At 58.2% G+C, this 27,704-nt stretch overlaps 2 protein-coding genes across 3 annotated transcripts in view; both read left to right on the top strand.

Annotated features, from left to right (window-relative positions):
• The window catches only part of SEMA3F (semaphorin 3F), a 28,609-nt gene extending 12,831 nt beyond the window's left edge, over window positions 1-15,778 (top strand). The window contains exons 3-19 of one of the 2 annotated variants that reach the window (XM_055413865.2): window positions 5,143-5,303; window positions 5,404-5,466; window positions 5,588-5,707; window positions 6,425-6,517; window positions 8,152-8,245; window positions 9,593-9,712; window positions 9,909-10,048; window positions 10,168-10,282; window positions 10,435-10,504; window positions 10,670-10,814; window positions 11,641-11,863; window positions 12,488-12,576; window positions 12,710-12,751; window positions 12,938-13,095; window positions 13,294-13,361; window positions 13,623-13,756; window positions 14,413-15,778. In XM_055413865.2, the coding sequence (XP_055269840.1) occupies window positions 5,143-5,303; window positions 5,404-5,466; window positions 5,588-5,707; window positions 6,425-6,517; window positions 8,152-8,245; window positions 9,593-9,712; window positions 9,909-10,048; window positions 10,168-10,282; window positions 10,435-10,504; window positions 10,670-10,814; window positions 11,641-11,863; window positions 12,488-12,576; window positions 12,710-12,751; window positions 12,938-13,095; window positions 13,294-13,361; window positions 13,623-13,756; window positions 14,413-14,844 (2,267 nt within the window). In that variant the 3' untranslated portion in view covers window positions 14,845-15,778. The remainder of the gene's footprint in view (window positions 1-5,142; window positions 5,304-5,403; window positions 5,467-5,587; window positions 5,708-6,424; window positions 6,518-8,151; window positions 8,246-9,592; window positions 9,713-9,908; window positions 10,049-10,167; window positions 10,283-10,434; window positions 10,505-10,669; window positions 10,815-11,640; window positions 11,864-12,487; window positions 12,577-12,709; window positions 12,752-12,937; window positions 13,096-13,293; window positions 13,362-13,622; window positions 13,757-14,412) is intronic. The other variant, XM_055413866.2, reaches the window with a different exon arrangement.
• Window positions 15,779-15,916: 138 nt separating this feature from the next.
• GNAT1 (G protein subunit alpha transducin 1) lies at window positions 15,917-24,508 on the top strand. Its single transcript, XM_055413867.2, has 8 exons — window positions 15,917-16,796; window positions 19,673-19,784; window positions 20,973-21,015; window positions 21,155-21,296; window positions 21,387-21,544; window positions 21,638-21,766; window positions 22,029-22,158; window positions 22,480-24,508. The coding sequence occupies exons 1-8, from the start codon at window positions 16,740-16,742 to the stop codon at window positions 22,945-22,947; spliced, it is 1,239 nt and encodes a 412-aa protein (XP_055269842.2). The 5' UTR covers window positions 15,917-16,739; the 3' UTR covers window positions 22,948-24,508.
• The last annotated feature ends 3,196 nt before the right edge of the window (window positions 24,509-27,704 follow it).

Consider the following 27,704-nt stretch of genomic DNA (forward strand, 5'->3'; position numbering starts at 1 on the left):
GTTTACAGTAGCTCTTGAGAAGGGGCCCCTTGTTCCAGAGGATTTCCTATCCTGAGGGTCCCATCAAGGTCTGATCTTACCACCTCCCCATATCCCTGGGATAGGGATGCCAGGGAGCCAGGGACTACAACCATCTCCACCCTCTCCAGGGCTCGGCCACTGTCTCGGTGCCTGCCCCTCCGCCGTCCACTCTGGCCTTGGGTCCCTTTCCCCTGGAGAAGCTGACATTCCCAGGAAGTGGCAGCTCCAAGTGGTGAAATATGGTAATAGGGTCCCCAGTTCAGACTTTTAAATTAAATTCAATCAGAGCCGTTATTGGATATAAACACGCAGAGTCATTTACATGTTAATTATGTTGAATGGACTACGAGGCCATAATTAGTTGCTAATTGGGTGAGAGCTGCTGTAATTGGTTTTGTTGGCACCAACCTGGCTCACCTGCCTAGGGGAAGAGGGACGAGTATGGATGGCTCCTAGGGAGGCCTGTGGGTCTCCGCTCTGGACAGCCTGATGCAGAGATGGGATTGGAGAGGACAGAGTTTGATGGGCTTGGGGCCAGAGGAACCTAGAGCCTACCCTCCATCCCCCAGAGAGCAGACGGCTTAAGCCCCAGGCAAACCCCTGGGTCTGGCTGCTAGGGGTTCCCATCTAGAACATCCTGAGGGGTGGTGGAAGGGACTGGGGGAGTCAGCCCCTGAATCAAAGGTGGCGGCCTCCCCTGCTCAGCCCCATGTGGGACCTGGACCTGAATGAATGGTATGTGCCTAGGAGAGGATTAGCACAAGGCACAGGTCACCCCTGTGTGTCCCTGCAGATGCTGGGCCCCCGGCATTGAGGTGTGTGGGAGGTGGGGTGCTGAGCAGGGAGAAGGGTGCCTGCAATGGCTTTAGGGCTGCCCTGCCCCCCGCTCAGCCTGGCTGGAGCTCCGGGGTTGCAAGGCTGTGGCCAGGGACTGAGGCCTTCCGGCTGGCCGCTCATTAAAAGAGGATTAGGCTGGGAGCCAGGGGGCCAGCCCAGCCCCTGGGCCTTCCTCTGGGGCCCCTCACTGCTTGGGGGGAGTGATGAAGGGGCTGGGGGCCACCCCTCCCCAGCACCCACGAGGGTGTCCAGGAGGGACCCTGCCCCTCCTGCTCCTGCTCCCATCTCCTTGTCCACCTTGGTTTCCCTCCTCAGAAGGGCCGTAGGATAGAGTCCTAACCGAGACCCTGGCGCACCCCTGCCCCTCCCCCTCCCCCTCATTTCTCTTCATCTTAGGAAATAGGGCTGCCCCAGCCCACATGAAGTCAGAGGTCAGGGCTGGGCTGCTGGGACCCGTCCATCAGCTCGCAGTACCCATGCACAGCCCCAGAGGTGACACTGTCAGTCAAGGCCTGCTGCTTTGTAGGGCTGTAACCAAGGGGGCGGGGTACCCATCTCTGCTCCAAGACCCCCCTCTAGCAGCAGCCCCTGCCTCACTGGCCACAGACCTGGTGTCCTAGAGACGGGCAGCAGAGGTCGGGGCCGCCCACTCGGGGTCTGCGGGTGAGGGCTGCAGACACGCCCCCCAGCACTGTCCTCGCCCACCTCCTCCTTTCAAGTGAGGCCTCAAGTGCTTCCCAGAGAGGAAGAAACAGAGACCCCCCCGGGATTAGGCTCCTGTGCGCTGAGAAAGCTCCTGCCCCTGGTCCTTTGCCAGGCCGTGCTGGGCCAGGACCCCAAGTGTCTAATGGCCATGGGAGACTGTCAAGGCTGGGAACGGCTGCGGAAATGAGGTGGCTGATGCCAGAAAAGGCTCTTCCTTCCCAATGACGGGAAAAGCCTTCCCGGATGTTGCTCCACCCAACCTGTGCCCAGCCTGCAAGAGGGCCTGGGGGTGGGGAGCTCTTCCCTGGAGCATCACCCAGGCACACCACACTCCCTCCCCAAAATCAGAGCTCATCCAGACTTGAATCCCTGGCACCTGCAGAGCCTTGGGTTGGGCTGGTTGTGCCCTGGCCCCTCCGTCTGTATTGTCCTGGGGTTGTGGGGGGGTGGGGGGGTGATACTCCCGTTATCAGAGCTGGGCCTGGAACAAGTGGAGCAGAGGTGGGGACTGGCCTGAGGACGTGAGCAGCCTGGGTCCATGTCAGCTCCCCCTTGTACACCCATGCCTGCTCAGGCCCCCGGGTGCCCTGGGCCCAAGTCCCGGCCCCTCACTGGGGCTGACAGCCCTAGGCTCCAGGCCTGCTGTTACTGCAGGTGTCAGAGCAGGACGCCCAGGGCTACTCAGCCACCACCTGCCTTCAACCGGGCTTCTCGGAGGAGTGAAGACCCTGTGGTAGAGGAGAGATGGGGACAGGACACCAGTTTCACTCCTTGCCTGGTGACCTAAGGGGAGCACCACTCTCCCCTGGGCCTCAGTCTTCCTGTCTGGAGCTGGGGCTGCAGGGCTGTCACAGGGACCCTTGTAATTCCTTACTACAATCTGGCATGCAGGAAATGAGCACTCGGTGACCCCAACTGGGCTCCTGAAGCCCATGCCAGGAGCCCATGGCAGGGCCAAAGATTCCTAGCCGCTGGCCTACCCCTTCCCTACCCTACACAGCCTTATGGGGGTTCCCCATACCCACCTGTTTCCACAGTGACCAAAACATCATATCCTGTGACAACAGAGCCATTGACGCCATATCCCGTGGCCACTGGGAGGGGTCCTGAGGGTCCTGAGTCATGTGCCCTGTCAGTGGAGGACGAGTCACCTTCCGGCCCTGGCCCTCCCGACGGGCAGTCCTCACCAGCACCACCAGGATGGGCTCTGCCAGGGCTGGCCCCTCCTTCAGTCCAAAAGGCCATGGACCTGGGCGGGAATCCCACGCTCTGCGTACTCCGATGTGTCACTTTCCTGCTCTGTGCCTGTCATCTGTAAACTGGATGCTGTGAGCCCAGGGCTTTGCTCGTGATAGATACGGGATGACTAAGTGAGAGGCCCCCTCCATTCCCACCACTCCCCACAGGGCAGGGACCCGGAGGGTTGTGAGGGAGGCTGTCAGGTCAAGGCTCGGTGGCCTCCTGCTCCTCCTGTAGGTCTGTTTCCTCATCTGCTGAATGGCCCTCTCCTCTGTCCTCATGGCACTTTGAACTTGAGAGGGGGATTTGGAAAATTGGGGGGTCCTGGCACTGTCGAGTGGGAGGGTTTGGATTATAGGGGCCCACGGGGCTGGGCAGAGATGTAAGGATTATAGCTGGTTGCATCCCTGGGGCTAGATATTTGAAGTTCCCCCCCACCCTAGATCCCTGTGTCTGAAGGTGCCCACTTGAGCCTCGCCTCCCTTCCCCCTATTGCCCCCCAAATGCCCCCTAGCCTAGCAGGACGGGTAAGGGCACCGTCAAGGCCGTGCCCCCAGCCAGGGTATAAATAACCCCTGGCGGACTGTCCCAGCCTGGGGGGGCTCCGCTGGCAGCCCCACTTCCTCTCTGTCCACTTCCTGGCCCTGGGGGTGGGGGATTGTTTACTTTCCTGTTGTCACGATGGCTGGGTGGCCAGGCGGGAGACTCCGAGTGGCCCAACAACAGGTGCAGGACAGGTGCCCAGGCGGCCCTGCCCAGGACTTCAGAGGCACCGACGACAAGGCTGAAGCCAGGCAGGGATCGGCCCTTTGATCCCTTGGCGTCCCTGCGTCCCAGCGGTGGGCCAAGGTCATCACCTGTATTCTCTTGTTGCCACAGTCAGGGCTAGGCAGGGCATGGCCTCAGACGTGGCCTCCAGGTCTGCTGTGGGAGTCCCCTGGCTCCCCGCCCACTTCACACGCCCATCTCAGCACATCCCGAAGCTCCCATTCAGAGCTGCTCTCCTCAGCCTCTCCAGGCCCTTCCCAGCTCCCCGGCGCACAGCGGGGGCCGGGGGGGGGGTCAGGGTCAGCCAGGCCAGTCAGAGAAGGCGGCCTGGACTAATGGCAGGGAGCCCCCTGCTGGTTCCACCTTGAGGACCTCAGATCCCAGCTATTCCGCCCTCTGCAGGTCTCTCCCTCGATTGCCCCACCTGTGAAATGGGTCACCAGCTGTGGGGCAGGGAGTTGCACGTTTGATCTCCCTTGGTGGGTGCCTCACGTGGTGTAGGACCCATGTGTACACGTGTGTATACCTGGGCTGGGTGCATGCGTACATATTGTTTGTTCCATGTGCCGCCGTCTCAAGCCTCCCAGTGCTCTCTCCAGTGCTGGTGAATATCCATCACCCTGGTTACAATTGCTCCTCTGGTGGAGCTGAAAACTGCTGGGGGTGGATGGAGGAGGGGCCTGCACGGGACCCCTTGGAACTCCCTCTCCCAGAGGAGGAAGGTCTCCAAGTTTCCTGGAGTCCTCTGCCTATCACTAGCCACGTTCCCTCCTATCTTTCATCCTCAGAAAGGAGGGCTTTCCCCCAGTAGCCTGTGGGTCAGAGGGCCACACGGAAGGGAAACCTAGGACTCAGATGGATGCTGCTCCCAGCCCCCAGGGCTGCTGCAGCCCTAGAGGGCGGGCCTCTTTCCTGGGAAGGACTTCCTGGCTGGTTCCAGCAAGTGGCCTGAGGGTTCCACCATCAGCAACCCCATGGGGTCTGGGGGAAGCCCAAGGTCTGTTGGGCAGTTTGCTTCCAGCAAGGCTTTCCCGTGTCCTGGCTAACCTGCTTCCGACAAGGTGGGGACCTTGTGTATACCCGCTTTGCCCCTGCCTTGTTGGCAGCTGGGCTGAGGACAGTGTGCCCTGGCTCTGTGCCAGCGTCTTCGAGCTTCCCTTGATGCACCTGCCCCCACCCCCACCCCCCCGCTCATTAACCCTTTTAGGCCCCTTTGGGAAGCTGGCCCCACCCTGAGCGTGGGAGCATTAACCCCCACCTGAGCAGAGAGTCTTTGATGCCATCACGCGCCCTGGCCCGCGCCCACTGCGCTTTCACTGGGACCTGGAGACTGGCTGGGCTGCCGATGAATCAGGGCCCCAGCTTTGGGTGTGGCCCCTTCCCTGGCTTGCCCACCCGTCGTCCCACTTTCTCCTCCGAGAATGTCAGGGACTCAAGAGGTTACCAAGTAGGCTCTGCAGGGGAAGCAGAGGGTTTAAGATGACCATGGGGTGGGGCTACTGCCTCTGCCGAAGAGGGGATGGCTGGCTGGTCTCCAGGCGCCCTCACCGCTGCCCTGCCCTCTGCCCACAGAGCTTAAGGCCACAGGCACGGCCCACTTCTTCAACTTCCTTCTCAACACAACCGACTACCGAATCCTGTTCAAGGACGAGGACCAGGACCGCATGTACGTGGGCAGCAAGGACTACGTGCTGTCCCTCGACCTGCATGACATCAACCGCGAGCCCCTCATTGTAAGAGCGAGGCCAGATGGGGGCGGGGGGCGGGGGGGGACGTGGGCTCCTAGGGCGGGGGCCCCCGGCCGGCAGGCCCTCTGATCCCCGTCTCTGGCAGATCCACTGGGCAGCCTCCCCACAGCGCATTGAAGAGTGCGTGCTCTCAGGCAAGGATGGCAACGTGAGTGTGGCGGGGTCCACGGGTGGGCTGGGGTGGGGAGGGCAGGAGGCACGGGGACCCCAGGAAGGCATGGGACCAGACAGGCATCTGGGCACCTCCTTGGCTTTCCCTCCGGCCCCAGGGTGAGTGCGGGAACTTCGTCAGGCTCATCCAGCCCTGGAACCGAACACACCTGTACGTGTGTGGCACCGGAGCCTACAACCCTGTGTGCTCCTATGTGAACCGTGGCCGCCGCGCCCAGGTAAGCCCCGCCCCGCCCCGTGCCCGGCGCCACCCCCACTGGGAGCTGCCTTCCAGGGCTCTGACGGGGCACGGGCCTGAGCCCAGCCCTGCCACCTGCTGGCCCTGTGACTGTGGGTGAGTGACTTCTTCCACCTCTCAGCGCCTCCGTTTCCTCACCTGAAAACGGGGCTCATGGCTGCCTTTCTCACAGGTCGGTGTGAGGAGGAGGCAGTGAGCTGATGCTCTCAGAGCGCTTAGCACTGTACCTGGCGTGTAGTAAGCACTCACTCCGTACCTGGCAGCAGTTCTCTTGGCTTTGCCTGTGGACGGTGCCCCCTGCAGCCAAGCCAGAGGGCCTGGCGGGGGCCTCAGCGTTAGGAGGCTGGATGCCTGGGTCAGCTTCTGCTGCACAGCCTGGGGGAGAGCTGCCCCTTCCTCAGCTCTGCCCGCCCGCCTGCCCGCTTCTACCCCCCTCCATTTCCATGTGGGCGTGCGTGTGAGCTGGCGTGAACTTATAGAGTGTGTGTGAGAGCTACTGGACCGAAGGGGCACGGGTGTGTGCAGGTGCGCCCCAGCTGTGTGGACGTGTCCTCACGGCGGTGCATGTGTGAGCCTGGGGGGCCCTGGTGCGCCTGTGTGTGTCCCTGGCGTGCATGGTGTGAGAGACTGGCAGCCCAAGCCCGCTCCCCCAGCCCCTGCCACCCCTGGCTCTAACCCGTGTTCCTCGTCTTCTCAGGCCACGCCCTGGACCCAGACGCAGGTGGTCAGAGGCCGAGGCAGCAGAGCCACCGATGGTGCCCTCTACCCGACGCCCACAGCCCCACGCCAGGTGGGCCTCATCCCCCCAGGCCCTTGCCAGGCAGCACTGCCTCAGAACCGAACTCACCCCGGGCCTGGCCTTCCAGCCAGGAACCCGCACCCCAGGCCAGCCTCCCCAGGGTCTTCCGTCTACCTGTGTGCCCCCTCCCACCCCTTTCCCTGCAGTGCCCTCAGGCTCTGAAGGCATTCCCAGCTGGACTCGTGTCAGCCTCAGTGTGACAAGAAATCAAATGAAGTCACCAGTTGGGGAAGACAGGAGCCCTCAGAACACGTGTGTAGACATGTGTGAGCACACACCAACATACGCGTGGGCACGCGTAGGGCACTCTCCAGCCCACACCTTACTCAGTACCCAGTGCGGGAACGTGGCATGTGTGTTCAGCCTGATGTAGCTCTCAGGGCTCTGTGCCCCAGGCCTCCCCTGGGTCATGCGTTAATGCAGGTGTCCTGCACACCCCCATGCCCGGGGTGGGAGGGGCAGAACGTGTTTCTACTAGACTTGACCTGGGACAAGGCTGGGCTGGGGGGCACTGGGGGGCCGGGGTACGGGGGGCCGGGGTACTGGGGGCCGGGGCTGGGGGGGGGGCCGGGGCTGGGCAGGGGCGGGCAGGGGGGCAGGGGCTGCCGGTGAGTGACAGAGCAAGTGGTCACTTGAGCTGGTGTGTCTGTGGCAGGGAGTGCGGAAAGGTGGGACCGCTCAGACTCTGAGTGTGTGCGCCCAGGGTGTGAGCAGTGGGTTCCGTGCGTGTGCCGAGCTTTGTGTGCAGCCCCGTGTGTGTGCAGGAAGTCGTGTGTGTAGAGTGAAACTGGAAGCAGGCCTGTGTGCACCTCCCATCACCATCCCTGCCGCTGCTGCACCTTCTTCCTGCCTCTTACCTGTCTCTTCTCCCTCCCTTAACCTCAGGAGCTCATCCTGGTCCCAATGCCTCTACCAGCCTGCCTCCTAGCATCTGCAGGGAGGGATGGGCTGGGAGGTCTGGGGGGTTTTGTGAATTCCACGTGGTCCGGGCTAGACCCCTCAACTCCCAGCTCCCCAAAGAGATGTGTGGGGCTGGGGGCTCTGCTGAGGGGAAGGGAAAAGGCTCTGCTCTATTAGTCTGTCCCAAGGACCACAGGCAGGGCACAAAACCCAGCAGCTCAATAACCTCAGAGTCCTCAGGCTTGGTGGGACCTGACGGCAAAGGGCAGGACCCCAGGCCCTTGGCCAGTCCCCCTGCCCTGGTCAGGTCAGCAGACCCTCTGTGGCCTGAGACTGGCAGCCACAGCTCAGAGAGGTGTGCCTCTGTGGCCCATTGGGGAGCCCTGGGCAGAGTCTCCATGAACCAGTTGGCATGGAGGGGCTGAAGCCCCTATAAGCCCACCCCATGCCCCTCTCATGGTCCCCCAAAGCAGAGTCCTCTGAGACCTGTGATGCCCAGGTCTTATCTGAGACCTGGACTATGAAGCATCTTGGGAACCCACAGCACGGCCGTGCCCTGGGAGACCTGGCCAGATGGAGTTAAAACCCAGTGAGATCTGGGGAGGGAAGCAGGGTGGTTTCAGGGTTCCCCTGGGGGCTTACTGTCACCCTGGGAGCCTGGTGACCCTCACCTTCTCTGGCTGTGGGACAGCCTGGACGATGCTGCACCCCTCTCTGCCCTACAGGATTACATCTTCTACCTGGAGCCTGAGAAGCTCGAGTCAGGGAAGGGCAAGTGTCCCTACGACCCCAAGCTGGACACAGCCTCAGCCCTCATCAGTGAGTGCCCTCACCCCACCCCGGTTCTGTGGCCTAAAGGTGTGACCTCTGCCTTTGGAGCAGGGAGCATGGCACCGACACTCATCCCAGGGAAGAGACCGTGAAATCGCCGTGTCTGAAACCCACCCCCCGCAGTGCAGCCTCTCTTGGCAAGGGGAAGGTACAGACCAGACCCCAGTAGCTGAGGGGCAGAGACGAGGTGGCAAGAGCCTCCATCCAGCCCCATGGATGGGGGGGTGGAGATAGGCTCAGGGGACCAGATTCTACCCTGAAATCCACATTGGGGTCCATGCGAAGGTCAGAGACCTCCAGACTGCAGCCTTCCTGGGTAAAGACAAGTGAAGTCTGCACCAAGGCCTGTATGAGGGCTGGTCCCAGAGTGTGCCTTAGATCATCTGGGAGACCAGGAGAGGCCCACGAGGCAGCGCCAGAGGAGGGTGTTGGCCCGGAGACTGACTGGGAGAGTTGGTTTCTGGTCTGGCCAGGTGTCTGGGGAAGTTGGGAGAATGTTCTCTGAGAAGGAGTCCTGCCTGGGACCTTAGGAGCAGCTGCGCCCTCTACCCCCAGGTCGGGCAAGCCCCATGCTGACCCAGGTCCCTGCACTCGGCCTGTTTTCCGGCTGCCCAGGGAGTCTGCCTCTCAGCAGCTGCTGGGCAGTGTGCCACCTCCAAGCCTGGGAAAGGCAGTGGGTGGGCTTTAACTTCCCCCATCTTGGTAAGAAGGTCTCCTAGCTGGATGGCAGGATCCAGACCAGGGAGTCTGAAGGGGGAAGACCAAACCTGCTGGGAGAACCTTAGAGGCGCACCTTGGAGTGGTGTGCTGGAGCCAGCGCACTTGTCAGATTTTCTGTTACATGTTCAGGTATTTTGTGGGCCAGCTATTACACACAGATGTTATTAAAAAGTCAATTATATAAGCTTACAGTTAAACTACTGTAAAGACAAAGGAAAAGATACTCCAAACTCATTACTTCCTAATTATTTTACTCCGTTTTATTATTATCTATATTCTTGAGATCCGTTTTATTATTATCTATATTCTTGAGATTATTTCCATCTTCTGTGAATATCCGTGAGAAATACTATCCACTGGTTTGAGGAGTTCTTCCCCACTCTGCTCAGTGACTCAGGGTAATAGCTTGAAATCAGCCATGGTGGGAGCATTTATACCACAGATATTGGCTCTGGCTGCTTATCAGAGTCAACTGCGACCAATCCCAGTCCTCCCACAACCAGCGCCCCACTGGTGGTACGACTACCCGGGAGAACTTGAGCGGGGGAGACGGGCCCCTGCCCCAGGGGTCACCTGAGCTGTGCATTGTCCCCTGACTCACTGGCCCACCTGCAGATGAGGAGCTCTACGCAGGTGTGTACATCGACTTCATGGGCACGGACGCAGCCATCTTCCGCACCCTTGGCAAGCAGACAGCTATGCGCACGGATCAGTACAACTCTCGGTGGCTCAATGGTGAGAACAGCCCGCGACAGCTCCAGTGGGCAGCACGTCTGGGGTGCAGCACGGAGACCCTAAGGCAACACTGGCTAGGGCAAGGGTGGTTTCTTATCCCGGGTTAAGGGAAGGGTTGGGGGTCTTCCTACACCTGACCTGGGCAAGAAGCCTTGTCTGAGGAGGGCCCAGCCTGCTGACCCCTGCCCGCCTGCAGACCCTTCTTTCATCCACGCTGAGCTCATCCCTGACAGCGCCGAGCGCAACGACGACAAGCTCTACTTCTTCTTCCGCGAGCGGTCCATAGAGGCGCCACAGAGCCCTGCTGTGTACGCCCGCATTGGGCGAATCTGCCTGGTACGAAGCCCCTTTGCCGCCCCCTGCCCAGGCCCAGTCCTGGCTCTTGTCAGCCCGGCTTTGGCGGGGTCTTGGGGGTGAGTGAGCTGATCTGACTCAGCGCCTGCCCCCCCACCCAGAATGATGACGGTGGCCACTGCTGCCTGGTCAATAAGTGGAGCACATTCCTGAAGGCAAGGCTGGTCTGCTCTGTGCCAGGCGAGGATGGCATCGAGACCCACTTCGACGAGCTCCGTGAGCACCCGGGTGGGGGCCAGTGGCCACTGCAGGGGAGGGCGGCCAGATGGGTGGTGAGGAAAGCTTGGCGTGCCCCCTCCCTGGATTGGGCGGGGCTCGGGGGCTCCTGGCCGGGGTGCGCTCCCAGACGCCTCTCTTTCTGTCCCCAGAGGATGTGTTTGTCCAGCAGACCCAGGATGCGAGGAATCCAGTCATCTACGCTGTCTTCACCTCCTCAGGGTGAGGCTGGGGCCAGGGCCAGCAGCAGCAGGGGGTGGCAGCTTGAGGGGCTGTGACTTGTGGAGGACCCCATCCTGGTGGGGAGCTGTCAGCGAAGGCAGGCCGGGGAGGGGCCCTGGGCCAAGGGTCTGCCCCACCCGCAGCAGCAGCCTGCCCTGCCCACAGCTCTGTGTTCCGAGGCTCTGCTGTGTGTGTCTACTCCATGGCTGACATCCGCATGGTCTTCAATGGGCCCTTTGCCCACAAGGAGGGCCCCAACTACCAGTGGATGCCCTTCTCAGGGAAGATGCCCTACCCACGGCCCGGCACGGTGAGGACCCCACTCCGCCCGCCTTTCCCTTTCCTCTCTTTCTACGAGAACTGTGCTGGGTCAGGCCCTCTGCAGATGTGGGCCCCACCATTGTGACACTCAGCCAAGTGGCAGGAGGAGGGGGAAGGGTGGACCACACACACGTATAAACTCCCCATTCACCCGCTATAAAGTTGAAGTTAAAAAGAAAACTCCACCATTTACAAACAGTGTCAGGCTGTGAAAGAAGCCAGCTAGGATCCTGAAAGAGATGGTGGCTGGGTGTGGCAGGGTGCACCCTCTGGGGGCAGGGAGGGAGGTGTTTGAGAGCTCGAAATGGTGGGGGAAGTCTTCAAGGCAGGCTGGAGGTGGGGGGTGGGCAGGAGCCCCTGCAGGGAGGTGACCCACTTGATCTTGGTGTGATGGGGCCACTGCAGGAGTGGAAGCAGGAACACATCATGATCCGATCACATGGCTAGGCTGGGGCAGGAGCTCCCGCTGAGAGGGGGTGGAGCGGGGAGGGGGGGTCTGGAAGAGCAGTTGGAGGAAGCAGACAAGTGGGTGGGGATGAGGACCTGGAAAGGCACGGTCAGCTCTGCCAGATGGCTGCCACAAGGTCACAGCACGTGAGCTGGGGAGATGGCCATGGCATCTGGCTGGGTGAGACCTCAGCTGGAGCAGGACCTGCAGAGAGGTTGGGTGGAGGGCAGAAGCCCAGATGGGGGGGCGGCTCAGAAGCGGAGTCGGTGGAGACAGCAGGTGGGCACAGACGGGAGACCTCTTCTGGAACAAATAGGCCTGGTGGGCCCTGGGCGGGCTGGGCCTGATGCTCATCACCTGCCTGCAGTGCCCTGGCGGAACCTTCACGCCGTCCATGAAGTCCACCAAGGACTACCCTGATGAAGTCATCAGCTTCATGCGCAGCCACCCGCTCATGTACCAGGCCATCTACCCTCTGCAGCGGCGGCCCCTGGTGGTCCGCACGGGCGCTTCCTACCGTCTCACCACTGTGGCCGTGGACCAGGTGGACGCAGCCGACGGGCGCTATGAGGTGCTTTTCCTGGGCACAGGTACCCACTGCTGCCCCTCCCATGCTGGGCCCGCTGGGTGGAGGGTGCTGACCCACAGGGCTGGGCCCTAACCTCCTAGGGGGTTGCTGTAAGGTTGTCCTTGTCACCCCTGCCACCTTCATCCTACGGAGCCTTCTATCACCAGGATAACTGAGAATGGGGGTGGGGAAACCCCATTCCCATCCTCATCCCTGGTGGCTGGGAGAACGGGGACCCAGGGTGCCTGGGGACCCAAGTTTGGGCAGGAAGAGGGAAGACGGAGGCAGGCACTTCTAGGACACCCAGGTCCAAGTACACACACGCTCTTGTGTGCACGTGCAGACCGCATTCACCGCTGTCCCAGTAGTTCTCAACCCAGGGGAACACCCCTGCATCCTGTTCTCAGCTTCCCAAACGAGGGTCTGGCGTCAGAGGGGCAGACTCTAGCTATGGCTCCCTCCCTATGCAGGGCCAGCCCCCTTGGACCTCCTCCCTTCCTCTGGGGGCTACTCTTCCACCTTGGCACAGAGCACGCCCACTCCACTGCCCCTGGGGGGTCTGGGCCCTGGTGGGGGAAGGGGCTGAGGCTGGTGCCCCTTTCCCAGCACCCTCAGCCCCGCTGAGGCCCTGCCCGGCCCGTTCCAGACCGCGGGACAGTGCAGAAGGTCATCGTGCTGCCTAAGGACGACCAGGAGATGGAGGAGCTCATGCTAGAGGAGGTGGAGGTCTTCAAGGTGGGTGTGGCACCCCCCAGGCCTGCCCTGCCCACCACAGCCGTCCTCCGTGCCACCTCCTGACCTCGGACCTCCAGGTCAGGACGGGAAAGGGGGTCCCCAGGGTCACATGATAATGCCTGTTTTCTTCTAGGACCCAGCGCCTGTTAAGACCTTGACCATCTCTTCCAAGAGGGTGAGTTTAGGCGAGGTGGGCTGGGAGTGGGCATGGAACCCGCCTCCCCTTGGGATCAAACCCATGGTAAAGAGAGATGGGGGATACTGAGGCACCGAACAGGAAGGGGAGGAGCCCAGCTCAACTGGCTCCTAAGGAAGGCTGGCTGGCAGGAGGGAACTGACAAGCCCCTACCCCCACCCACAGCAACAACTGTACGTGGCCTCAGTCGTGGGCGTCACACAACTGAGCCTGCACCGCTGCCAGGCATACGGGGCCGCCTGTGCCGACTGCTGCCTCGCCCGGGACCCCTACTGTGCCTGGGATGGCCAAGCCTGTTCCCGCTACACAGCGTCCTCTAAGAGGTGCGGACCCTGAGACCTTGGGAATTCTGACCAAAAGCCTCTGTCCTGGGGGTCTAGAGATGGATGTGATATTGCCCTGGGGGTCTCTGTGGGTGAGGCATTCTAGCCTGGAGTTTTGGGGTTCTAGAGACCTGGTGGTGGGGAGTCGGGGAGATAAGCTTTCTTGAGAATACTTCTTTAGGAGTTATCTTCATCCAGGCGGAGCCGCCGGCAGGATGTCCGGCACGGGAACCCCATCAGGCAGTGCCGTGGGTTCAATTCCAATGGTGAGTGTGCTGTGTCTTATCACCACCATGCGGCCTGCAGAGCTGCTCACGGGGCCCCCACTGCACGGATCCTCCCATGGTCCGTGGAGGTGAGGGGTTTTGGAGAAGGGATGTCCCTGGCCATCCCCTCCAGGAGTGGATGCCTGAGGGCACAGCCCTGTCTGTGTGTGTGTGGGTATGTGTGGCTGTGTATGCCCCCTGCCAGCCCGCAGTCTGCCCAGAGAGGGTGCTGCTCTCACATGGCACCCTCTTGCTCTGCAGCCAATAAGAACGCCGTGGAGTCTGTGCAGTACGGTGTGGCAGGGAGCACAGCCTTCGTTGAGTGCCAGCCCCGCTCGCCCCAGGCTACCGTGAAGTGGCTGTTCCAGCGAGATCCCAGTGACCGGCGCCGCGAGGTGACTTCCTGTGCCCCACGGTCCTTGCCGTGGATAGGGGCATCCCTCATACAGTGGAAATTCCACGTGGGTGAAGCGTAGTATAGGAACCAAGAGGGGGGCAGCCCTCATTCTAAGCAAGTCCTTCCCAGCACCCTTCCGTGTGTGGAAATCATTTGGGTGAATCCAGTTGTGTGGAAACTCTGTGGGGTTTCCATATTACATGGAAACTATTTGTAGGCATGCCTTTTTATGTGAGAGTTCCATATGTGTACTTGATTGGCAGTGTACCTCACTGTATGGAACTGTCACGTGGATGAGTTCCAGCATCTGGAAATTCTATCGGGCAGCCCTCCTATTATGGAAATAGCTTCTAGGCAATCCCTTCTTAAACAGAAATTCTAGGAGGGTGCCCCAACATCTGTTTATTCTCATTAAACAGAAATTGTATGTGTGCTCCAGAATGCTCACATTGTACAGACTCCCTTATGGTCATCCCTCCGGAAATGGCAGTGTGTCTTATTCAGATGTCATATGGACACTTCCTGTGGGTTTTTCTTGCTCCATGGAAATTCCAGATGGGTGTCCCTCCATGGGGTGGCCACAAAGGTGGTCTGATCTGGCGGGGACAGCAGGGTGGTCCTGCAGTCCCTGAGTTCCACCCCCTGTCCCCGCAGATCCACGCGGACGACCGCTTCCTGCGCACAGAACAGGGCTTGCTGCTCCGCGCCCTGCAGCCTGGCGATAGCGGCCTCTACTCCTGTACAGCCACGGAGAACAACTTCAAGCACATCATCACACGGGTGCAGCTGCACGTCCTGGGCCAGGATGCCATCCATGCGGCCCTCTTCCCACCGCCAGCTGCGAGCATTCCACCGCCAGCTGCGAGCATTCCACCGCCCCCGGGCACCGGCCCCCCCATGCCCCGTTACCAAGAGCTGGCCCAGCTGCTGGCCCAGCCAGAAGTGGGCCTCATCCACCAGTACTGCCAGGGCTACTGGCGCCACGTGCCCCCCAGTCCCAGGGAGGCCCCAGGGGCACCCAGGCCTCTTAAACCCCAGGACCAGAAAAAACCCCGGAACCGCCGCCACCACCCGCCGGACACATGAGGCCTGCTGTGTGAGCCCTGCAATGGGCCAGCCTCTAGCCCTTCTTCCTTTTAATATAAAAGATATATATATATATATATATAAAATATCTATATTCTATATACACCCTGCCCCTGCAAAGACAGTATTTATTGGTGGGTTGTAAATAACCTGCCTCAATGGCAGCATCGTCCAGAACTTAGACCCAGGCTGGTCAGAGACAGCAGAAAACAGAGCCCACCTAACCAGGCCCAGCCGGTTGGCCGGGTCAGGCCAGGACCACAGAGTCCCCAGGCTCACCTGGGAGTCTACCTGCTTGACAGCCGCCGGCGGGATCGACAAGACACAGGGAGAGAGCAAGCTCTACCTGGACAGGGCACAGACTGTACACACACCTTTGCCGGTGTGTTCCGTCAGCCTGTGCTGTTGGCGTGCACGTGGAGGCGAGGCCTGCTTTGGAGACTGGGGGTGGGGGGTGGGGGCTCAGATGCACTCAGAGAAGGGAAGAAGTGGGTGGCACAGGATGCCAGCGCCGGCCTGGGAGAGGGGCACTCAGTCAAGGCCAGCCCTTTCCTGGGTATTTATTCTCTATTTATTGGGGATAGGAGAAGAGGAGCTCTGCCTGGGTGGGGCAGCCCCTCTGGCCCCTCCTTCCCACCCTGCCTGGCCTCTCTACCTCTTCTTCGCTTTTTCTGTGCCACTGTGACTTGGGGGCTGGGAGAACAGTAGAGGGGCCAGGCTCAGGTAGCACTGAGGGGGGAGAGGGCCATGGCAGAGGCCTGGGGCCTGCAGGGGTTCCCCAGGGCTCCCTTCTGCCCACCACTTCAGATGATGGGTGTAAATAGCTCTGGAGGGCAGTTGGGTAGGAGGGTGGGGGCTCCTGGCACCCTCTGCTGCCCGGCTGCGCCTGCCCTTGGGTTCCATCTTGCTAATAAACACTGGCTCTGGGACTGGACTTTGGTGTTCTCCTTGGCACAGGAGGGAGGGTGGGAGTTCAGCCCACACTCAGGTTCTGCCCTCCACTAATGCGGCTTGGCCGCCAGTTCCCCCGCAGTCGCCTTTGCAAGTTCAGCTTTCATTCATTCATTCCGCCATTTGATCGTTTCCTCAGCAGCGTTCTCACCTGGCTTTGTGTCTTGCCAGGAGCGCAGGACTCAGAATTGGCAAGACAAAGCCACAGCCTTCACAGTACAGCTGCCCCGGCCCGAGAATCAACAAAATTCCCATTCTTCCTATCGCCTTCCAGCCAGCTCTTAGCAGAGGGCCCAGCACAAGCAAACGTCCAGAGGCAGGGAAGACCAGGATGAGTGGGGATCTGCTGGAGAGGAGGAAATGGGGCTGGGGGCCCTGGGCCTAAGTTAAAGAGTCAAGCCTTGGTGTGCATGCATGTTCAGTCATGTCTGACTGTCTTTGCGCCCCTATGGGCTGTAGCTCGCCAGGCTCCTCTGACTATGGGATTTTTCAGGCAAGAATACTGGAGTGAGTTGCCATTTCCTTCTCCAGGGGATCTTCCTGAGCCGGGATTGAACCCATATCTCCTGCATTGGCAGGTAGATTCTTTACCACTGAGCCACCTGGGAAGCCCCGAGTGTTGGCAGGGGAAGCCAATAGCTAGGGAGGCTCAGGGATCCAGCAGGGTTCAGGGCCATACCTGGCAGGCAAGGGGAGCCAGGTAAGGACAAGGAGGCAGTGGAATAGTCCCGCTTTAAGCAAAGCCAATATGTAGAAAGCAGGTTTTTGCTGGTTTTACACACCTGGGCCCCTGTACCACCCCAACCCCCTGGGCAGTGTGTGCAAAGACTCCCAGGGCCTACGCAGCATGGTGGTGGGGCAGAAGACAAATCAAACCTAAAAGTTGAGGGTGGTGCAGCTAATCTATTGCTCCTGAGTGGATCTCCCCTCACCCAGCGGGGCAGATGTTGAAGCCACCAGCTCCCAGCTCACAGAACCAGTGTCTGCTTCCTACATGTTTAGGGTCAGTGCGTGTTGTGTGTGTGTTAATTTTTTAATTCAAGTATACTTGACTTATAATGTGCTAATTTCTGCTGTACAGCAAAGTGCTGCAGTTATACATGTATTTATACATTCTTTTAAAATATTCTTTTCTGTTATGGTTTATCAAAAAGTATTGAATTTAGTTCCCTGTGCGATACAGCGGGACCTTACTGTTTATGCATCCTATATATAATAGTTTGCATCTGCTAATCCCAAGCTGCCACTCCATCCCTCTCCCACGCCACTCCCCCTTAGCAACCAGTCTGTTCTCTGTCTGTGAGTCTGTTTCTGTTTTGTGAAAGTTCACTTGTGTCATATTTTAGATTCCGCGTCTAAGTGGTATCATACGGTGCTTGCCTTTCTCTTTCTGACTTCCTTCATTTAGTGTTATAATCTCTAGTTCCATCTGTGCTGCTGCAAATGGCATTCTTTCACTTATTTATGTGGCTGAGTAGTATTCCAGTGTGTTTTGTACCACATCTTCTTTATCCGTCCATCTGTTGATGGATGCTTAGGTGGTTTTTTCTTGGCCATTCTGAATAGTGCCGCTATGAATATATGGGTGCATGTATCTTGCTGACTTACAGTTTTCCGTGGATATATGCCTGGGATTGGGATTGCTGGATCATATGGCAACTTTGTTTTTAGTTTTTTGAGGAACCTCCATACTTTTCTTCATAGTGGCCTATACCAACTTACATGCCCCCCAACAGTGTGGGAGGGTTCCTTTTCTCCACACTCTGTCCAGCATTCATTATTTATAGACTTCTTAATGATGGCCATTCTGACTAGTGTGAAGTGGTACCTCATTGTAGTTTTAATTTGCATTTCTGTAATAACAGTGTTGAGCATCTTTTCATATGCATGTAGGCCATCTGTATGTCTTCTTTGGAGAAATGTCTAGTTCTTTTGCCCATGTTTTGATTGGATTCTTTGGTTTTTTGTTGTTGAGTTGCATCAGCTTTTTGCATATTTTGGAAATTAAGACCTTGTCAGTCATCATTTGCAAATATTTTCTCCAGTTCCTTAGGTTGTCTTTTCATTTTGTTTATGGTTTCCTTTGAGGCGCAAAAGCTTTTAAGTTTGACTAGGTCCCATTTGTTCATTTTTGCTTTTATTTCTATCACCTCAGGAGACTGACCTGAGAAAATACTGGTACGATTTATGTCAGACTGTTTGCCTACATTCCCTTCTAGGTGTTTAATGGTCTCCTGTCTTATATTTAAGTGTTTAAGTGACTTTGAGTTTATTTTTGTGTGTGGTGTGAGGGAGTGTTCTAACTTCATTGATTTATGTGTGCCTGTTCAGCTTGCCCAACACTAGGGACAATCTTCAGTGCTCAGAATATGGGGCCCTGGCAGCCTTGCGTCTGCAAGAGTTGAGCACTAAGGCAGCAAGTTTTCTGAGGAGTCCAGCCAGGAGGGGGCTGAGAGCCCAGGATCTGAGTCTTCTCATGGGAGGTGGCAAAGCTCCAGAGGCTGCAACTCAACACCACATGCTCAGCTGAACCACTTCCACTAAGTAGCACACCCTGCCCTATCTGGACCCCACACAGACATCTAACCCCTAGGCTGAGGCAGGCATGCCCTGGAGACATCCCTAACAGGTCCCAGAGCAGCCACAGGGGACAGAAGAGGAGTAGGGCTCGTCCGCTCCTCCCCTGGGAGCACCAGACCTGCTCTGGGACTCAGTGTTCCCATCTGATAACAGGCCTGCAAGACATTCCTTGAAGAGCCTGGCCACCTCTGCAGGTCAGACTGCTGACCTCAAGTTTATGGGTACACACATGTGGAAGTGCGCACACATACAGGCAGACACGTGCATAAATGTACGTGTACACAGGCAAATCCACACACATGCATTTCACATGTGCGTGCACTTATACATTCACACACATGCAACATTAACCCACATAAGCAAAGTACACATATAAACACGCACACGAGAAGTGCACAGAAGCATCCATGCACACACACATGGTACACAAACAGGCAAGAACAGACATACACTTGTACTCATGAAAGCACAGGCACATGTTTACACGCAAGTATACACAGACAAACACACGTCATTGCCTTGCTTGACACCAGTACGGGATACATGCACACCCACCCAAGTCTGTTGGAATCGTGGAGCCAGGTAGAGGCCTCGTGCAGGTTGGATCCAGCCCTTGGTACAGGGCAAATGCAATGTCCACGTTTCTTTCTTGACTCCCTGTTGAGCATGGAACCCTGGCCTGGAGTCACTGGCCCTTCTCAACCACCTTCTGCAGTGTGATCCTCTGAGCCTCCACTTCCTCATCTCTGCAGTGGTGTGGTGCATCCACCAGGCTGGTGTAAGCTCGGCAAGGAGCAGTGCTGAGCCCAGTACTAGGCAGTGGGCAAGTGCTCCTTGCAGGCTTCTCCTTCTCCTCCCTGCTTCCAGGCCCACCCCCAGAACTGAGGCCCGCTCTCCCCCTTTCTGAGCCTGAACCCCCCAGAACTTGTCCCCTTGCTTTGGAACAGAGGCTGGACTACCTCCAGGGTGTCTCCCAGAGGGTTCGGGGAGCGGCAGAGAGGGGGTGCAGAGTCAGCAGTTGAGGGATTGGGGCCATGCCAGCCTGATTAGGAGGGCTGGGGGCTGAGCTGGATTCACCTGTCCTTGTCTCTGATTGGCTCTTAGATACCAACAACCCCCAAATCCTACTAAGCAGCCCCACCAGGGCCTGCACAGATCTGTAGACAGCCATTGGATTCCCAGTTCTGGGGTCAGAAGGGTGTCCGGGGAGGCCAGAGGCTAGCCTGAGCCTGGCTCTGGGGAACCCCTCCATCCAGAAGAACCAACTCACGGCGGCCCTCCTCCTTCACCTCCTGCCGGGACCATGGGGGCTGGGGCCAGCGCGGAGGAGAAGCACTCAAGGGAGCTGGAAAAGAAGCTGAAAGAAGATGCTGAGAAAGATGCCCGAACCGTGAAACTGCTGCTTCTGGGTAAGGGGGTGGGCTGAGGCCACATCTGCCAGTCAGAGGCCTGGGGGCAGGCAGGTGGCCCTTCTGTGAAGCAGGTGTGATTTGAGAAACAGAATGAGCCTACAGCCCAGCAACAGAGTAGAGCCCAAGCCAAGCAAGACCAGGCTTGATGGGTGATGCTTTTGGCTCCCTAAGGCTAGGTATCCCACAGAAACCCTCTCTAGAGGGCTCAAACCTCAGGCCACCTCCTCTCCTGAGATGTGTGTGCCAGTCACACTTTTTTTAGAGACGCGTGTTCAAGGCCCACTTCTGCCCTGGCTATGCTCCCTCAAACCCCAGCCTTTAGCTTGACGGGGCTGCTGGGCAGGACTCAGAAACCAGGGGCCTCGCTGGGAGCACCACAAGGCTGCTCCCTTGGGAAGGAGAAGGTCGCAGTCCTCCTGAGAGTATGCAGCTTCCAGGACCTCCCAGGTCCACACACAGTGGCCCTCAGTTTCCAGAGCTTTATTGCTGGCAGACCTGTAGGACAGCTAAAAGGTGGAAAGGGCTACTGAGGCCCAATGGGGAACAGATAAAGCCGTGTCCTTGGTCCCATGGGTGGTGAGGGGAGATAGGATTGATCTAGTACTTCCTCCTGCTACCACCGCCGAGGGAAGGGACTGCTTTGAGAAGGCACTGCAGGCTTCACCCAGCCTGTCAAGGGTTCAGCCAGACAGGTGGATGTGCACAGAGAGACCAAACCAGAGTACCCCAGGGAGGACAGGCTAAGCCAGAAATCCCATTAACTGTGCCCGACACCCACATGAGAGCAGGCTCAGAAGGACTGTCAGCTCTGTCTTCTCCCCCAGCAAAACGTGCTAATTCCCTCTGAGCCTCTTGGGGACACTCCCTTCCACCCTCGGTGGGAAAGCAGGGGTTGACCTGGCTCAAATAATCCCATGCATGTAGTACCAGAATTGTCCACAAGGTGGCACTCCAGGCTTCTTTATTGTTGGCCTCCGAAAGATAAAAGACAGCATACCAAGGTGTTGGAGGCTCCAGGACAGAGTTGAGGTTGTCCGTTCGCCTGTCAGCCCCTTTCGGTCACTCCTGACATTTAGGTTTTGCTGCCAGGGCATTAGGACCTTATTTTGGGAGTGTGGTAGGGAAACAGGTGAGATAGAGGGGATGGTGCGTCTGCTCATCTCTGAGGCCGGGTTTCCATTTCAGGTGCCGGTGAATCCGGGAAGAGTACCATTGTCAAGCAGATGAAGTGAGTGCCCCTACCCGACCTGAGGCCCTGGGGGTGGGTGGTGCCCCTGCCCTACCCGAGGCCCTGGGGTTTGGGCACGCACTGGAGGTCTGATCCTTGACCCACCCAAGAGGCACTGACCCAGCTCCCGTGGCTGCAGGATTATCCACCAGGATGGGTACTCACTGGAAGAGTGTCTCGAGTTCATTGCCATCATCTATGGCAACACGCTACAGTCCATCCTGGCCATCGTGCGCGCCATGACCACGCTCAACATCCAGTACGGAGACTCTGCGCGCCAGGTGTGCCAAGAGACTAGCTGAACAGGGCCTCTGGGGATTCGAGGCTGGGCTCCAGCCCTTGGTTACCACCAACCACTCCCCTGCCCTCAGGACGACGCCCGGAAGCTGATGCACATGGCAGACACCATCGAGGAGGGTACAATGCCCAAGGAGATGTCAGACATCATCCAGCGGCTGTGGAAGGACTCCGGTATCCAGGCCTGTTTCGAGCGAGCCTCGGAGTACCAGCTCAACGACTCTGCTGGCTAGTGAGAGCACAGGGCAGGCACAGGGGTGGAGGGCAGGCGGGGTCCTGGCACACCCCTCCACCCAACCCTACCCACACCCCATATCTCCCACAGCTATCTCTCAGACCTGGAGCGCCTGGTAACCCCGGGCTACGTGCCCACAGAACAGGATGTGCTGCGCTCCCGTGTCAAGACCACGGGTATCATTGAGACCCAGTTCTCCTTCAAGGACCTCAACTTTCGGTAGGACACTGCACCCTGACCCCTGCTCTGGAGTGGGGATGCCTTCCCCCAAGTTCACTGCCCGAGGCCTGTTGGTCGCAGAGGTCCCAGCCCTTCTAGAGAACCTGCCACTTCTCCAACACCCCACCAGCAGAGAAGTCCGGCCCCTCCGGATGCCAGGCCCATCTGGGTGCCTCCCAGCCAGCATTAGGAAGCCAGGGGATGCCTGTGGGCGTCTCCGGGGGACTTGATGCACGGGTTTCCGGTCCTCATGGCCCCGCAGGATGTTCGATGTGGGTGGCCAGCGCTCAGAGCGCAAGAAGTGGATCCACTGCTTCGAGGGGGTGACCTGCATCATCTTCATCGCGGCGCTGAGCGCCTACGACATGGTGCTGGTGGAGGACGACGAAGTGGTGAGTGTCCAGCCGGGCCTGAGCGATTGAGCCGGGAGGAGGAGAGGAGAAAGAGGAGACGGCGCTGCGGGTGGGCGCCGGAAGCATCTGAGGGAGGATGTTCGTCCCAGAGCCCTCTGAAGGAGGAGACGAGGCAGCCTCCTCATCAGGAGATGAAGGGAGGGTGGGTGAATGGGGGGAGAAGGAGGAGACAGTCTTGGAGCTGTCTGAGTGGGGACCCGAGCCCAGAGAGCAGGCTGGGGTCGGCCAATCAGTCGCAGCCAGGTGGAGGGGGGTGGCGACCCCTGTCCCCCGGTGCCCGACAGCCTCTGCCCTCCTCAGAACCGCATGCACGAGAGCCTGCACCTGTTCAACAGTATCTGCAACCACCGCTACTTCGCCACCACGTCCATCGTGCTCTTCCTCAACAAGAAGGATGTCTTCTCGGAGAAGATCAAAAAGGCGCACCTTAGCATCTGCTTTCCGGACTACAACGGTGAGACCCTCGGCCTGCCACCGGGCGGCGCTCCAAAGCCACTCTCTTGGCCTGAGCTCCTCCCGCAGCCGCGGGGAGGCTTCGTGGCAGGGACTGAGAGCATCCCCCCCACCGCCCCGCCAGGGCCCAACACGTATGAGGACGCCGGCAACTATATCAAGGTGCAATTCCTCGAGCTCAACATGCGACGCGACGTGAAGGAGATCTATTCCCACATGACGTGCGCCACCGACACGCAGAACGTCAAGTTTGTCTTCGACGCAGTCACCGACATCATCATCAAGGAGAACCTCAAAGACTGCGGGCTCTTCTGAGGTGGCTCCCCCGAGGGCCGGGATGCTCCTCTCTCTTGCCTCTTGATCTCAGGACCCCCCGGGGGCCCCATCCCCAGCTCCCCATCCCATCTGCAGGCCCCTCCCCAGCTTTCCAGATCCACTCCACTGTCTGGCGTCTGGTCCCCGGACTTTCTGACCCTTCCGCTTCCGGGTTCCACTCTGGCTCTTCAGGCTCCACCCCTACGTCCATAGGCCCCGCCCCTTGCCCACAAGCCCCACCCACTAGTTCTCTTTTGACTCCGCCCCAGTCACTCAGCTAGGGCATTGCTTCCACGCCCATCTCCATCTGTCTCTCAGCCTGGTGCTTAGGGATGCTGACTCTGTTCCTTCTCTTCACAGGTGCCTGAGCTCATGCATCCTTGAGACCCTGCGGCCCTTGCCACCTTGTAGCCCCAACGCATATGACCCTATCAGTCCCCCAGGACTCCTGGGCCCTAACCTGTGGCCCCACCAGCCACACACTCAAAGCCCTAAACCCTGCTAGCCTTGAGGCCCTATAACCCTCCCTCGTGGCTCCCAGGATTCCCAGGTCTCCGAGAGTCCAATGCCCCCGGCCACCCCAGCACTGCCCTTCACGGCCTGGCTGCACTGGCCTCCCAGACCTACCACAGCCAGCCCCAGCTAGGAGAAAGCAGGACTTGGGGCAGCTACAGTTCACGGTGACTCAGCAGTACCCCCACTGACCAGTCTCCTGGCTCTCTTCTGCCCCAGGAGGCCCATGACTCACCTGGTGAGTCTGGGTTCAGCAAACAGCCCTCTCTCCCAGAGCTTTATGAAGGGCAGGGGGCAGGCATGGAGCCCTCCTCTGAGCAGACCTGCTGCTTACCATCAGCCCATTCTAGCCTTACCACCTCCATGTGACAGGGTCTGATGCCCATCTGCCCAGTGGCCAGTGACTGCCCCGCCCAACAGATTCAGGAGTCCAAAGTCCAAGCCAGCTCTGGCCTGTGCAGCTTGTACGGAGATGGCTTAGTCAGGGCAAGCCTGGGGGCTCCTGGTACCAGGAAGAGACTCAAGCTGGAACCTTCCCATACCCTAAACCCTCCCCCCATAGGCTCTGCCCATACTGTCCTTGGATACCAGAGTCATGTCCTACTCCCCTCCAGCCCACAGCACTCCAGGTCAGCCACTCTGTCAAGGGAGGGTACTGTTGACACCAGTTGTGGCCAATGGTCAAACTGTCCTGAGGGGTGGCTGGGAGCAGAGTCCAGCTCCCATCGATCAGCCCCAGGCAGAGGATTTGAGACCGGAAGGAGGCCCAGATTGTGCCCAGAGGGGTCTGCCTCAGGTAGGGTCAAAAGCAAACCCATGTGACCCCCTTGTCCCTGCCAGCAGCTTCTCTCACCTTTCCCATTCAGGGCCCTGGTAGGAAAAAACAAAAGTCATGCCTGAACCATCAGGGACAAAAGCCCATGTCCCCTTACCCCTGCTCCCCACTTCCTCATCAAGTACCTAGTCCTTGCTGATGCCCATGGGCCATAGCCCATGCTATAGTCAAGGGCAAGGAACATCCATCTAACATGGCCAGGGCATAATTTGCACTCCCTTCAGCTAGATACACAAATTCAGCAATAAACCTTTGCATCAGGCCCTGGTTGTCCTTTCTTGGGGGGAAGGGGAGAGTTAATTATCATGAATCATGCACATTTATTCAATGCCCAGTGCTGGACTGGATGTGAGTGGGGAAATGGTTCTTTCCAGAAAGAAGCGGCTGACCTGATGTGGCAGGGGGCACTCTTGGGGGCATGGGATCAATTTGGGTGTCCTGAGAGGGATTGAGGGGGTAAAGGGGCCATGGGAAATGTTCACAAGGACAATCTTGGATCAAGAAGGGGTTGTGAGGTGGAAGCTCATTCTGGCATGGACAGCAGTGTATAAATGGCCCAAGAATGTGGGCTTTTGGGTCACAGGAGTTGCATGGATCAGGAGCAGGGAAGGGAAGGGAATATGGAAGAAGAGCAGCAGGGAAGGCTGGACAGGTGCCACCCACCAGCCCAAGGGCCTGTGCTTCCTCCAGAAGACGATGGGTCCAGGAAGCCCTTGAAGCTAGGATATAATCACAGGGCTGAGATTAGGGTGAGGCAAATGAGGCACTCACCTCAGATGTAAAACTTAAGGTGGTGCCAAAAAAACTCAGTAATCAAGATAAATATTAATGCAGTACTTTCAAAAATCAAAATTACCTGCAAAAATCCATAATGAACAGAATATCAAAATTTTTCATCAAGACAAGATCCAAGAGAGCCTGGTGGAACCATATTAGACCCCGAAGCAAATAAGTTGAAAGTAGGCATATTAAAATTCACAACATTACTTTAAGTTTGTGCGTGGGTGCTAAGTTGCTTCAGTCATATCTGACTCTTTGCGACCCTATGGGCTGTAGCCCACCAGGCTCCTCTGTCCATGGGATTCTCCAGGCAAGAATACTGGAGTGGGTTGCCATGTCCTCCTGCAGGGGATCTTCCTGACCCAGAGATCGAACCTGCATCTCTTATGTCTCAATCCAGGGATCAAACCTGCATCTATGTCTCCTGCTTTGGCAGGTGGTTTCTTTACCACTAGCACCACCTGGGAAGTCCTACTTTAAGCTTAAGTATTTTATTTATACCTAAAACAGTATTTATAGTGTTATATAGAGGAGACCCAGGTTTGATCCCTGGGTTGCCATGATCCCCTGGAGAAGGACATGGCAACCCACCAGTATTCTTGCTTGCAGAATCCCATGGACAGAGAAGCCTGGCGGGCTACAGTCCATGGGATCGCAAAGAGTTGGACACAACTGAGCAACTGTCACTTTCACACTTTCACATTCTTGGCTTTAATGGGAGTCAAATCATCAATGCTATTTTCCACATCGGTTTCTGGAAAAAATAATTATAAAAATTTTCACAAAAGCATGTATATAGGGACACACATTTTTCCTGGAGGCTGGGCGTGGGGGGATGAGAGGAGTGGGGCTGGGAGGCTCCATGAGGAAGAGATTTATGTCATTACTCCATAGGACCAACATCTGCAAGGAGTGGGACTCAGTGACAAGGGTCTGAATTTGCACGGTGATCAAGTGCATGTGATGCCCCCACCAAGTTTTCTGAACCTGTGGCCACTTGGGGGAGAGATCCAGGAGTCAGACAGATCCTTGGGACTGGGCAGAAGACAGCACACGGGCAGCGTCCTCAGTGTCCAGGTGGAAGTGGCACAGTGAGCCTGTGTGGGGCTAGAAGGGGAGAGTGAACGTGCCCCGGCCTGAGCATGGGGTTGAGATGGGGGACACTGGATAGGTTAGGGAGCCCAGGACACATATGGGCAGCCATTCTGGTGCTGCTCAGAGGCCTGAGGGGGAGGATGGGGCTCGGGCCAGCGTTTCAGGATCCCACTGGGTGGTTTGGGGCCTGGCTGAGCTGGGCTGCTCATCCCTGCTAAGGACCCTCTACCCAAACAGTTTACTGGAGGAGGTGGGAAGGGGAGGGTGATGGCGGGATTTCATAGGGAGGGGCGAGGTGGAAAACAGAAAGCTTTGAAAGGCTGGAGGAGGCAGGTTTGAAACAGAGGAAGCTGTCGGGAGAGCTGGGCTCGTGGGGAAGTCTGCCTAGCCACCTTGTCTCAGAAGGAAAGTGATGAGCTACCCAGGCTTCCTTGGCAAGAGACAGAGAGGAGGCCAAATACCATGGAGGCGCTGGACCCCACACTCCAGGTTCTGACCCTAGGGGCTAGGATTCTGAACTGATATTCTTGGATCCCATGGACTGAGGACTCTGCCTGGCTTCCAGCTGCCCTGTTCATGGCCAGCAAGTGGAAGGAGAGGGACAAGTCTCCTGGACGGAAGACTCCTCAGCCCCACTTACCACACCAGTGTAAATTATACCCTAGCGAGCAGGATCAATGGCTGCCCAGTGCCTGATTCACAGTCCAGGGCAGAGGATCAGAGAGCTGGTCCAGAGTCAACATGTGGCCACACCCTTGTCTTATAGGCAGGGGGCGTTTATTGTGGGCACCTCCAGCCACCGCCATCCCCACTAACCTCAACGTCAAGGTGCCCCTGGGGGCCTTCACGGCCTTCGACTCTGGCTCTGGCAGGACAAACCTGGCCCAGCCATGGAACAGAGATTAAACAGGCCTGGTGAACTGTTAATGCTGCTGACGTCAGGGCCTGGTCGGGTGGCCACTGGGGGCTTGGGCCCTCCCCAAAGGCATGGGGGGCCCACGTGATCTGGGCTCATTAAGCCGCTTCAGTGGCCAAAGAAGCTGGGGGCCAGGTCTCGGGGGAGAGAGGGGGGCCCTCCGGGGCTGTGGGGACAGGCTCTAGCCAGAAGGTCACGAGCTCTGTGGATGCAGGCCAGGGGAGAACCAGACAGGAGGGTTTGCCTATGGGTCTGCTCTAGACTTCCACAGCCCTAAACCCCTGCTTGGGCCCAAAGGGGAGCCTCCCGGACACCAAGCTGGGCAGAGTGTAGTCAGGAGCTGTAAGTGTGCGTCCTCAACCCTGGGGTGTGGAGGTGAAAACCACCCTCTCCTCTAAGGCCTTGAAAGCGCCCAATGTGAGTCCAGACCAAGGGTCTCGCCCTGCACACAGCCCTCCGCCTATCAGTGCTAATCTCATACTCATTCACGGTTCCCTGTGGCTAAGCTGTTCCTTCTCTCCACCGTGCCCTCTCTTCCCCACCCTGGCAGGTCTTTCTTCCCCTTGGCAGAGCCAAGCCCACAGATTGCTTCTCCATCAGGCTTTTCCTGATCTGCAC

Source organism: Moschus berezovskii, chromosome 24 (assembly GCF_049115385.1).
Source record: "Moschus berezovskii isolate FMDL1 chromosome 24, NW_MosBer_1.0, whole genome shotgun sequence".
NCBI lineage: Eukaryota > Metazoa > Chordata > Mammalia > Artiodactyla > Moschidae > Moschus > Moschus berezovskii.